The sequence below is a fragment of the Delphinapterus leucas genome, chromosome 2 (assembly GCF_059928025.1).
Source record: "Delphinapterus leucas isolate spDelLeu-1000000601 "Yukka" chromosome 2, BTC_Dleu_Yukka2, whole genome shotgun sequence".
Classification (NCBI taxonomy): Eukaryota; Metazoa; Chordata; class Mammalia; order Artiodactyla; family Monodontidae; genus Delphinapterus; species Delphinapterus leucas.
In genome coordinates this window covers 134251900-134265434 of record NC_143130.1, presented here as the reverse complement: position 1 = coordinate 134265434, position 13535 = coordinate 134251900, and the positions used below count along the sequence as shown (strand labels likewise).

Below are 13535 nucleotides of genomic sequence, written 5' to 3'. Positions count from 1 at the left end.
GGTGATAACATCAGAGAAGTTTGGGAACATTGCTTAAGGCATTGTGAAGAACAAAAGAAAATAAAAGAAAAACTTAGTGAGAAGTGGGCAAAAATTGTTCTTATTCTTTAAAAAGGAAAGCTGATTTTGCGAATCAAAGTCCATTTAACACAAGGTTGGTGTTAGGCAATATTTAGACTAAATTATTTTTCAACAATATATGTTTCCTAAGGGAAGTAGTGATAAGTAACAGCCAGCAGGGCTTCTGTAGGATTGTCATGCCTGGTGAATTAACCTTGTTAGGTTTATTTGATAGGCATAAATAAGAGTCTTTTTTCTCTTCCTCTCAACCTTTGGAGTCAAATAGATGCAGATTCAAAACCTGCCACTTAACTAGCTTAGATCAAATTTCTCACTTTCTCAGCTTCCTCACTTATATAATGGATATAAAATACCTAGTTGATAAAGATTGTCATGAGGATCAAAGATATTATGATATATAAATTCCTTGTGCTTAGAGTTTCAAGTTGTAATTAAGTATATATCTGTCTTTATATATTTCAAGGGCTACAATTTAAAAAAAAAAAAAGGGATAGACTTACTCTGTTAATACTAGAAACTAAAATAAGGATCCGTGAATTGAAAATACAGAAAGGAACAGTTTGGTTACTAATGAAGAACTGTGTTATAAGCAAAACTGCCTTAAAAATACAGAAGTGTTACAATGAAAAAATTTGTAAATAATGTAAGGTGATGGGTTTTAACTAAACTTACTGTGATAATCATTTCACAATATATACCTGTATCACATCATTACATTGTATACCTTAAAATTAAACAGTCTATCTCAATTATATCTCAGTAAAACTGGGGGGAAATTTTTTTTTTTAAATAGGAGTGACCACTTCTGGATGAAGACACTCACTGGGGTAGACGCTGAGCTCCTTATCCCTTAAGAGGAGTGTTACTGAAGGGACTTTTATCTTCACAGCAGTTTAAGTTAGATCATCTCTAAGGCCCCTTTTCACTCAAGTTTCTGAGATGCACATGGGAGGACCCTAATTAGTGATTGTGCACTAAAAAAGTGTGCTTAGGGAAAAAGTTTTGTGTATCGATCAGTACTTCTCAGGCCATACTTTCTGAGGACCAGTTTTTAAAAAAGAAACTAACTCCATTCTATCAAGACATCATCAGAGAGCCTTTGGCTCTTTCTTCAACCCTAAATAAAGTAACATGAAAAATCCAGAGAGAACTGTATATCTTTTGTACATCTGAACTCTCTTTTCAATGGCTTTTAAAAATGAAGAACTATAAAGAGAATTGTCATGGCCCTATCTTGCCATTGTTATTTGAAAATTGTTTAATTGATGTATATGACTAAAACTCTCTAAATTACTTTTTCTCATTAAAATTTCCTGTAACAGGGAGAAGGACAAATGACTAATTATATTCTTCAGCCCTATTTTGGGTGTTTGGATTCTCTCTTGAAGCTGCTGGGGTTTTTTCCTCTTCAGTTGACTTTCGTCATAAATTTTAATTTGGGGGCAATGGTTATGAGAATTAGAAACTTTTAAACTTTTGAAGAGCCATCCAATGCCTGCGTATGTAAGAGGTTAGCTGAACTGATTAGATAATATTGTAGAATTAATAAAATCAAGATCACAGGATATATCATTAATCTTGGTTCAGATATCCCAAATGAATATAGTTGGTCACAAAGGGATCTAGTGCTTCTATTCTTACATGGTAGGAGTCTTAAAATCAAGGCCTTCAAAAGTAAAAACTATTAACAAATGTTGCTTTTAAAGGAATTTATTTTATTGGAACATTAACTTTTTCTACACCTCCCTTCATGTAGATTATAAATTAGGAAAATAACAAAATTTTAAGGGTTGGTTCATATTCTTATCAAAGCCAAGTCCAAAGCATTACATTATAGCTCCCTTTGAAAAGAGCATGTAATTTGATATCACACTGCCTATTTCTTAAATTCTGTTGACTAGAATTACCTACAACCCATGTCTTGGGAGATTTTTATATGCATTTGCCACTAGTGTGGTCCCCAGAACTGCTGAGTCTGAAACTCTGGGATGGAGCCCAGCAATCTGTATTTAATAAGCCCTCCAGACCCAATACATGGTTTCAGTAGCTTTAACCAGACCTCAGTATTGCAGTGTAGAGCTCTGTGATGTCAGCAATCAGAAAGAACATTGCACCTTCATTCATGTCACTGCTAACCCAGCCAAGCATGAATGCTCAAATAATTTCCAGTTTGTATCTGCTAAAGAATGTTCAGTGAAACCTAGTGGAGGCTAAAGATTGAAAATGGAAGCAGTATATAATGTTTGTTTGTCTGAATAACAGCTGACATATTAAGAAGGACTGAAGTGAGAAATTGAATATCAGGCAGGAATTTCATAACTAAATAGTAGTAAGCAATGATAGGAAGAGGAGAGGACTGCCTTAAAAGTCAGGTCAGGGCCCCATATGAATGAATTTGAGTAACAAAAGAACCTTGTTCTTCCTACTTCATAGAATATTTCAGTAATATTTGTTAAAGCTAAATTTCAAGAAAGCAGTTTTAGAAAGAAAAATGACTATGATACTCTCCACATTATTAACCTCTAAACCTTAAAAAAGTTCTGCTTTTTAAAAACAACTTTTTGCTGTTATCTATATTACCAACTTAGTGGGAATTTTGGAATATCAAGTAGATCAACATAAGCTTTTTCTTTTGTCACACAATGGGCTTTTGTTACATTACTCTTATCTAAATGCATAAAGTGGGACTTCCTGGCAGTGCAGTGGTTAAGACATCGCCTTCCAGTGCATGCGGTGCAGGTTCCATCCCTGGTCGGGGAGCTAAGATCCCACACGCCTCACAGCCAAAACACCAAAACATTAAAAAAAAAAAAAAAAAAAAAAAGCAATATTGTAACAATTTCAATAAAGACTTTAAAAATGGTCTACATCAAAAAATAATCTTTAAAAGAATGCATAAAGTAATAGTATATATATGTTGCATATACAATATGTTAGTAACCCTGTTACCATAAACTCAGATATTCTTTTCCTAAAACTTACTGTGGCTTAAAAACTACAAGGTACAAGACTTTAGAATTGCATATGAGTCCGTTGCAACGAAGAAGAAATATCCAGGACTCTTTGGAAATCTACTAGAATCTGCATGGAATTTAAATCTCTGGAACTGCTGGCTTAAGTAATTGGTTTAAGGACTATGAAAGGATCTGTGTGGGTAACATCTGCCTTTATTCTTTAGTGTTGATATGGATTATAATATTACATATACCTTTACTTCATTTCCTGTAGGGTTCTGAGTTAATTTTAATTACCTAGATATATTTGGCCAGTAATGTGTGTTTTTCTTCCTTAGTGTATTTGAGTTTAGAAATAAAGTTTATAGTAGTCAGTGATTACTCTAATTTGATGTTTTCTTATTTCAAACAGCTAGTTAAAGGCCTTCAGCAAGAGCTGAATCGATTATATTCCCTTTTCTGTTCTCGGAATCCAGACTTTGAAGAAAAAGGGGGTAAAGTCTCAATAGTGTCACATTCCTTGGGATGTGTAATCACTTATGACATAATGACTGGCTGGAATCCAGTTCGACTCTATGAACAGTTGTTGCAGAAGGAAGAAGAGTTGCCTGATGAACAATGGATGAGCTATGAAGAACGTCATCTTCTTGATGAGCTCTATATAACTAAACAACGGTAAAATACCCTAATCTCTTAAAAGAATTTAAAATGTCTTCATGGAAACACTGGACTTCTTAGGTGAAAACTTAAGATTTTCATAATGAAAAAAATACATTGTTTCGGGTACAAAGATTATTGAATAACATGCCTAATCAAGCTAGAGACTTAATTTTCATACTAATTAGGTGTTTTCCTATAGCATGGAATGAATTATTCTTCCATCTTCCTCTTTTTCCTTCTGTCTTTTCTTCACAGTTTATTAGGAGTGAAATCTAAAACTTACTCCAAGCTGAGTCACTTTGTAGAATCCTTACTGAAAATGTTTACTAGCTTGTAATCCTTCGTAGTTTTACTAATCTTAGAGATGGGCCTTTACCTTTCTTATTATTCTGAAAATAATTTTAAAGCCCTTTTTTTGTTGACAAATATATTTTTGACAGATTTTATAATTATCATTTGCAGCCTTCCTGATACTATCTTTTTTTTTTTTTTAAAGAAGATGTTGGGGGTAGGAGTTAATTAATTAATTTATTTTTGCTGTGTTGGGTCTTCGTTTCTGTGCGAGGGCTTTCTCTAGTTGCGGCAAGGGGGGGCCACTCTTCATCGCGGTGCACAGGCCTCTCACTATCGCGGCCTCTCTTGTTGCGGAGCACACGCTCCAGACGTGCAGGCTCAGTAGCTGTGGCTCACGGGCCCAGTTGCTCCGCGGCATGTGCATCCTCCCAGACCAGGGCTCGAACCTGTGTCCCCAGCATTGGCAGGCGGATTCTCAACCACTGCACCACCAGGGAAGCCACTGATACTGCCTTTTAATTCTTTGCTACATTCCTATCTTCATCTCTAGTTACATGCTCTTTTGTTCTCTTAATGATCATCTGATTGATTCTAATAGAACAGTGAAAAGTCACTCATTTTGATAGTGAGCATTATATAAAAACAACCAATTTAGCTGACTTAAATTTTCACTCAGGAAGCGTTGAATTTATTTTTGTCTTATAGAAGTTGTCTAAGGATTTCATTTAGAATTTTATTAAGTACCGTTGGAAAAATACATAAATTTTTTAGTGTCATAAATAATTGATAGTTTTGAAAGAAAATGTCATGTTGGCAAGCCTCAGAGCCATATTTTAGACATAAAATCCAGTAAAACAAATTTAACAGACTTAGATACAGAACATTGTAGTAGGAAAAAGTTGATATAACCCAAATGTTCATCAGCAGAGGAAGGTTAAACTGGTTTATCTGTATGATGGACAATTACAGTTGTTGTAAAGACTGAAGTAGGTCAGGAGACAAGTGAAAAGATTTCTAAGATTCATTATTAACTGTAGAAGAAGGAAAGATATAGAATAGTGTATGTGGTATGAACACTTGCTTTGTTTTTTTTTTAAAGATGTATATATGCTTGTATGTGCCTCACATTTTACTAAAGGTTTCCCCAAAAAAGCTATTAACAGCATGTATTAGAAGAATAGGGGTACTTTTACTAATTATTTCATAAACTTTTTGGTTTAGCCCTTTTTTTTTTTTTTTTTTTTTTTCTGGCCGCTCCACACGGCTTATGGGATTTTAATTTCCCAACCAGAGATCAAACCCGCGCCCCCTGCTTTGGAAGTGCGGAGTCTTAACCACTGGACTGCCAGGGAAGTCCCTTCATAAACTTTTAGACATTCTGTACTACAGCAGGTACATTTATTAAATTCTGTCAATAAGGATTAATTTGAGGGATTGGATGATGGGTCATTATTTTCTTCTTTATGCTTAGTGAACTGGTAAACATCTAATACTTATGAAATTATAAATATGAATGTGTACATAATCTCATACTCCTTTCTAGGCTGAGAGACATAGAAGAACGGCTACACGGATTGAAGGCATCATCTATGACACAAACACCTGCCTTAAAATTTAAGGTAAGGAAAGACAGGTGATATTTTCATTGTTGATCTCAGGGTTTTTTTCAAACATCATTTGAAGCATGATGTTAGGGTTCAAATGAAATCCTAATTATTCTTTCAAATGAATTTTTTTTTTTTTAACAGTTACAGTGTGTTGGACACTGCTGGTTTCTGGGTTTCACTAAGAATGGACAAGATGGTTTCCTAGCCCTCAAAATATGTAACACAGTGTTACTGGGTCTATTAGCAGTATAAAGAATGATGTATGCATAAGAAGGAGGTTTAATTTTGCCTGTAAATGTTTACAAATGAATGACATTTTTACTTAATCTCAGTAAATTGGATATTGCCAAGTAGAGGAAAGGAGAAATGCTGCTCTGTTCTTGAAAGAAACAGCATAAACAAAGGCGTGGAGGGATATACCTTCATAGTACGTCCAAGAAACACCAAATAATCTTAAATAGTGAGAAAAGAAAAACAGAGACAGATCTGGTAAATATCTAATATTTAGAATTTAACAAATCTCTGTGACCAACTAGTGGTATGTGGTAAGAAAAATAACTGGAATTATATCAGTGATGATTCCAGGGATGGAAAGCTGACATTTTAATCAATAAGTGTATGATAAAAGCACAAGATGAGGTGCACACAGTTAGTTTGGAGCAAAGTGAGCAAACCAGTTTGGCTAGAATATACAGGATAAAGGGCATGGAGGATGTAGGAAAGCAGGAAGAGCTAGAAAAAGAGACCTTATGTTTGATACGGGCGGTGGAAAGCTTTTCAGGGTTTTTGAGCATTGGAATAGAGCTGTCGAAAGCAATGGTTTAGAAGAATAAAAAGTTGCAGAGAGACATTGACATTGACCTGACCATTGGAGAAGACACAGCCTATACCTGAATAACAGTTTGTTTGCAGTGTTAAATGGAACATGACGTAAGTTTCCTAATACTAATTTCCAGTTGAATATATGCCCATGTCTAGTGTACTATTGTTTCTTCTTGATATCTTTTATCATGGGAACTTAACATACAGGTTAAGTGATGGAATGATGCAAAAATTCTTATTGAATCTATCTGTATGACTTATAAAGGTTTTTGTTTTTTTTTTAACATACATTTAAAAGCCATATGGTAAAGTTATAAGATACATTTAAAAGCCATAAGGGTGGGAGGGACGCAAGAGGGAGGAGATATGCGGATATATGTATATGTATAGCTGATTCACTTTGTTATAAAGCAGAACCATTGTAAAGCAATTATACTCCAATAAAGATGTTAAAATATAATAATAAAAATAAAATAAAAGCCATAAGAGCATGGTCTTTGGAGTCACCCCCCACCTGGAATTTGAGTTCCATCTCTACCACCATTATTATATATAATCAATGTTAAATATGTAGAATTGATCTGATAGTAAAAGTAAACTCTTCTATTTCATGTCCTGGGTTTTGTACTAGGGAGTTGAGTACAATCCACTAAGTATATTATTATCTCAAAATTCAGTTATCACATTACCAGAGTTGATGCCCTATAATTGTGTATCCTTCTAATACATAGTCATGTAGTCTAATAATATGAATTTTTAATTTAATTACTTATAGAGAAAAAATATAGAAATCTGAAATTTAAAAAAGAATATATGATGAATTAGCAAATTAATATTTAGTACTCCCGAGTTCTAAAAGAAACAGAGGTCTTTCTATGCCTGTTAACTGGCAGATAGATTTACTTTCATAAATAAAAGTGTTAGATTTGTCACACATTACCATTGAACTTTCAAAAGAGGAAAAAAATGTCAACAAACATTGGTCTAGAGAGTGGGAAGCTTTGGTTGTGATCATGAGGCTTTGCCACTAACTAGTTGTGTAACATTAGCCACATCAAAATCAGTTAACATCTCTGAATTCATCTGTTTATTCATCTCTAGATGAGGCGGTTAGACTAAATGTCTAAAGCTCTTCTTCACCTTTAAAATTATTTGATGAATATAGATAACACTAAAGCAATCGTTACTCTTATCTGAGAGAGAATAATTCCTTTGTGTGTTTGTCTACCAAACTGCAAACCAATCATAAACAAAGAAAGAAAATTGTCATATCCAATTCTTTATTTCTTGTCTTAAATTCTCAATTACCTGTTAGGTATGTTACAGATACCTCAAACTAGTTATGAACAAAAACATGATTTACTTAGAGTATCTGCTACAGTTAATGGATTAATTAATATCTTCCCAGTCAGCCAGACCCAAATCTTGTGAATTGCCTCTGGCACTTCCTTATCCCCATCTCCATTCATTCATGTTGATTCCATCCTAATCTCTCAAATTTCCATTTCTGAATGGAACAGCTTGTCCTCCTGGGTGCAGATTATCTTTTGCCTAAACTCTTTCAATAGTTTTCTAACTTGTCTCCAAGTCACTAGCCTCTTAATTTTCCAGTTCACTCACAAGCTGCTACCAGATTTACTAACCTAAAACATGGGTCAAATCCTGTTGTCTTTCACTACCTGTGAAATAAATTAAGCCCAACTCTTTTAGTCAGACAGTCAAGGTTCTGTACATTCTCTTTCCAAGTTACATTTTCCCCACACTCAATTTTCAACCATATCAGGTTATTTTTATTCTCTAAATTAAGCCAGTTTCTTTCCTCCCTCTGCTTTAGTTCATGTGGTTCTATTAGTATGGAATATCTTTCCAGCCCCAGTATATCCCAACCCCAACTTTGGAAATCCTTTTCATCTTTTATGGCCAGTGCAAATGCTTCCTCCTTTGTAAAGCCCTCAAAGTTGGGATTAATTATTCCTTTGTCTACTCTCCTGTAGCACGCTTTCCCTCTATTATGCACTATTTTATTCTGCCTCTCCCACAGGATTGTAAACTCTGAGCGCAGAAGCTCTGCCTTATTGGTCCTTATATGTTTTAGAATACCTAATATACTATTACTTTACACAAAATAGTAGCTTAATAAATCTTCCTTCTCCTTATTCTCATTCTTCATTTTCTATTAGATTTAAAGATAAGGAAGTTGCTCCTGGATAGACTGTTTAGAATAATTAATGGTTGTTATATAGTTAATAAGTAATGCAGATACCATCTAGACAAAGCTCATTTAAAAATATATATATTTGGAGATAAATTTATTATTTGTATTTTACCATATATTATGTTGTGCCCGAATTCTTTGAAAAACACTTCACTACTTTTAAAATTTAGGATGACTTTATCATTGTAGGTTGAAAATTTCTTCTGTATGGGATCCCCACTGGCAGTTTTTTTGGCATTGCGTGGCATCCGCCCAGGAAACACTGGAAGTCAAGACCATATTTTGCCCAGAGAGATTTGTAACCGATTACTAAACATTTTTCATCCAACAGATCCAGTGGTGAGTTGCAAATATGGACATTTATCTCTCAATATTAAATTTTCCCTAAGAGACTCTGTAAGAAATCTTTCAAGGTACTGCTGAATTTATGAGAAAGCGTTCATTTACAGACATCTCTCGTAGATACTGCGTTTTTTTACAAACAAGGTTTGTGCCTACCCTGCATTGAGCAAGTCTATTGGTGCCATTTTTCCAACAGCATTAGTTTTTAATTAAGGTATGTATGTTGTTATTTTAGACATAATGCTGTGGCACATTTAACAGATATAGTGTAAACTTAACTTTCATATGCACTGGGAAACTAAAAAATTTGTGTGATTTACTTTATTGCAGTGATCTGGAACCAAACCTGCGGTATCTCCAAGATATGCCTTTATCTATTACATTTGCATGAGTTCATATTTTTAAAATGTTTGTTCTTTGATTAGTTTAGGGATCAGGAAATAAAATACCTTAAAGATGTTCTGTTTATGTTGTGTATGTAGGATGAAAGCATAATGTAAAAATATTATCTTTAGACAATTAATCCAAAAGACAGGAGTCATCTGGACTTTCAAACCTTAACCAGTTGTAATACCAATAATGTAGCAACCATAAATTTTAAAAATCTCACTTTAAAATACTTTTTTCTCTAAAGTATGCTGCAACATTGAAATGTGATTGGTAGATCCTCTTAGAAATGAAAATATTTAAATATTATGTATTAAACATAGAAAAGTGGAAGAATTTATTTTAGCTTGGTGGAATTATGACATTTTGGATTTTTACATTCTCTGTATGTTTGTACTGTAAATAAATTTTTTAATGTAAATACTCCTAGGATCTGTCTGCATCCAGGTAACCAGTTTAACGCCAAGTATGATTTTTGGATGAGAAAAATTCTTCCTTAAATCCTCTTGGGGACAAGGCTAGATATAACTAGATTTAAGACAAACTATTTTAAATAGCATTTATTCTCTGAAAAATAGCTTTATATAATTCTATAAAGTCTTTTAAAAGATCTTTAGCTAGTACCAAATAAATATAACATTGACTAAACACCAGAATTTTAGAAAATTTCTCATATGTTAAAGAATCAAAACGGTTATATCTAAGAAATTTCACTGAAATGGAATCTAGTATTAGATTCAAATACTGACTGCACGACCTTGGCCAACTCACTTCTGAGACTATTTCTTATGTATATGATGCAGATGATAATATTTTACCTCATAGGATTATTAGGATTAAGTAAAACGTGTGCAAAACACCCAGTTAGACCTTGAGTATTTTGTTCATATGCATTCATTTAACTCACTCTTCTATAACTTGAAGGTGAACTTGAGATCATAGGTGAACTCTAAACTTTCAGTATATACCCTATACTTTGTACAGTCTTAAACTTTGTTATTCAGTTGGCCCTTGAACAACTCAGGGGTTGGGGTACACCCTGTGCTCAGTCAAGAATTGGGGTGTAATTTTACAGGAAGCCCTCTGTATCCACCGTTCCGCATCCACAGATTCAACCAACTGCAGATCATGTAGTGCTGTAACATGTAATTATGGGGGAAAAAATCCACGAATAAGTGGGCCCACGCAGTTCAAACCTGTGTTGTTCAAGGGTCAGCTGTATTATAAAGGAGGGTTCCAAACTTATTATTACAAATTATTTTTATTATTCATTTTATAGTTCTTCTGTGAAAATTTATTTTAAATAGCTTATGTCAGAATTGTGCTAGGCAGTTTTTCCAAAGTTATCTATTCTTCCCAACATCCTTGTGAGGTAGTAGGAAGTGTTATCTCCTTTCTATAGCTCAGGAAACTGAGGCTCTGAGACCTTGTGACTTGGTGAGTGTCATATAGTTAATAAGTGACAGAGGCCAGAATGTGAACTCGGGGAGTTCTGATGCCAAGTCCATTGGCTTTTCTGCTGTATCATCCCTACTTCACATTAGACAAATGGTCTTATACCATCATCTCGTGTTTGTTAGTATATGAATCTACTTGAAAGTAGGGCTTACTGGGAGCTTAGATATTAAACATTGACCTTATTTGCTGTGTTCCAGGTTACTGCTTACTGCTTCAGTTTTGTTTGTGAGACTAATATAAATCTAATTGCTAGATGATATCAGAACACAATAAAAATGAATATTTCTCTGAAAAACAAATGAGTGGGCACTATTAGCCTAGACTAATTGTTTTTTTATAATCTCATCAAGGATCTATAATTAGACAAACTACATATTAATAACAGTGAAGAAATAAGAACGCATGTTAAGAATATCAGGTTTTTAAACATTTGCTAAGGTCTACTGAGCATGCAATAAAATAAGAATGAACAGTTTACTAAAATCCAAGCATTGTACCTTAATGTTTTGTTTCTTTGAATTTTTTTTTTAAATCAAGGCTTATAGATTAGAACCGTTAATACTGAAACACTACAGCAACATTTCACCAGTCCAGATCCACTGGTATAATACTTCCAATCCTCTACCTTATGAGTATATGAAGCCAAGCTTTCTTCACCCAGCAAAAGAACCTACCTCAATTTCAGACAGTGAAGGCATTTCAACAATACCAAGCCCTGTGACTTCACCAGTCTTGTCCCGCCGACATTATGGGGAATCTATAACAAATATAGGCAAAGCAAGCATATTAGGTAATTTCTTTTCAGTATTCCTTATCAATGAATTTAAGCACTTTTATATAGACATTAAATTTTAAGTACTTGGAAATACCCTATGTATTACAAAACATCCAGCAGTTAATCCTTGTGGTTAGTGTTAACCACCTTCTCACTGTTCATATTTGAGGGCAAAAGCCCTAGAGCTCTCTTAATTAGATCAGATCCTGTAGTTAAAGAATATAAGACAGCTGGATGCACAAAAGAAGATCGGGGAATCCAGTCCCTCATTTTAATCTTGGCCCCATCGCTTACTGTGAGATCTTGGGAAGTCACGTAGTTTTTAATGCTCTGCTTCCTCATCCATGAAATGAGGGAGTGCTTGAGTACTAAGGGTGCCCCTGCCGACCAGTTCTCTGATCCCTGTCCTAAGAGTCTCTTGAAATATGTGTCCTTCCTGAGGGCAACAAGGGTATTTAATTTCTCTTTGAATGATCTCCAGTACCAGCCACAATGGTGTAGCGCCCGAGTTCAATTCTGTGCCACTTTAGTTTGTCCATTGCTTTTGGTTACAAGTTGCCTTAGTATAAAATGCCACAAGATGGCACTATAAAAAGGCTTTATCTGCTGGACTCATTGATATTTGACTTCGTCATAAAGATTGTTTATTCATAGCTTTTTATAACATATCCACTTAACCTCAGGAGTAAGCATATCAATAGTGAATATATGCCCATGTGAATGGCATGGTTCTTTTTATTAACATTTGTAATCTTACGAAATACTTTAAAAAACAATGATCACGAATAAAATAGAATCTTTACTCCTTTGTAAGCTATATTCCTGGAGTTTGTACAACTCTTATTCTATTCAACGCCATTTTTATTTAGAAACCTACAATATAAATTGTAATTTTCTTATGTACCCACCCTGGAAAAACGTGACTAGGGCTTAGTCCCTCTGCCAACTGGCTGTAAATATGGGTGGTGCTCTTTAGCCTGGTGTGTGGTGTAATTCAGCAGAATGACTGCCCTGTTTTGTGAAATGTAGGGGCTGCGAGCATTGGAAAGGGACTTGGAGGAATGTTGTTCTCAAGGTTCGGACGTTCATCTGCATCACAGCCATCTGAGGCATCAAGGGACTCTGTGGAAGACGAGAAGAAGCCGGTTGCCTCACCTCCCACGTCCACTGTGGCAACGCAGACCCTTGCACATAGCAGTTCTGGCTTTCTTGACTCTGCATGTTAGTTCATACTGTTCTTTACAGGTTTACACCGTTCCTTTTTAAAACGTGCAGAGCACAAAGGGTTAAGATATTAACACTAGCAGTCAACTCTTAATCTAATCTAACGCCTGCCTTAGCTTTTAAAGAAACAATGCTTTTTCTTCTACTTACATTTTTAGGAATAATCCCTAGGTAAATGCATTTTTACCCTCTGCGTTGGTGAATTAAGTAAAGAGCATTAATAATCAGGGCCTTGTGGCACAGAGGTGTTACACATCAAGCATAAAACAAATCTCTTTGTGGTAAGCACTCCCTGATTTTTCTAAAGTGGTTTTTTGTTTTTAATATGGTCTTCTCAGCCTTAAAAATTCATGTAATTGCTTCAAACCTATGCTGTATTTACTCTTGATACTTTTTAAAACTGCTATGCCAAAGCTGTCCTGGTGCTAATCCCTCCGTTCCCTTCATCCAACCGAATTATAAAACCTTCAGAGCTTTAATTGTATTGGAACCACTGTATTGTTTCCAATCCTATCCCAGCTACCTTGTGTAAAATAGATACTCAAGAAATGAGTGAATGAAAGGATAATTATACTGGACTTATATTAGAATGGAGCTTTATTTAATTTTTTCCAGTGGATTTATAAGGTCTAAACTCTTGAATAGTTGTGAAACACTAATACACTTAGTATATATTTACTTCCAAGGATGTAAACGTGAACCTTATTTTTAAATGT

The 13535-nt window shown here is 34.6% G+C and overlaps 1 protein-coding gene across 8 annotated transcripts in view; it reads left to right on the top strand.

The window, feature by feature from the left end:
• Positions 1 to 13535, top strand: part of DDHD1 (DDHD domain containing 1) — a 91595-nt gene that overhangs the window by 68349 nt on the left and 9711 nt on the right. For 6 of the 8 annotated variants that reach the window (XM_022570538.3, XM_022570539.3, XM_022570537.3 and 3 more), the window contains 5 exons: positions 3448 to 3710; positions 5533 to 5608; positions 8823 to 8972; positions 11358 to 11610; positions 12625 to 12816. In XM_022570538.3, coding sequence (XP_022426246.2) covers positions 3448 to 3710; positions 5533 to 5608; positions 8823 to 8972; positions 11358 to 11610; positions 12625 to 12816 — 934 coding nt within the window. The remainder of the gene's footprint in view (positions 1 to 3447; positions 3711 to 5532; positions 5609 to 8822; positions 8973 to 11357; positions 11611 to 12624; positions 12817 to 13535) is intronic. The other 2 variants (XM_022570546.3, XM_022570547.3) reach the window with 1 other exon arrangement.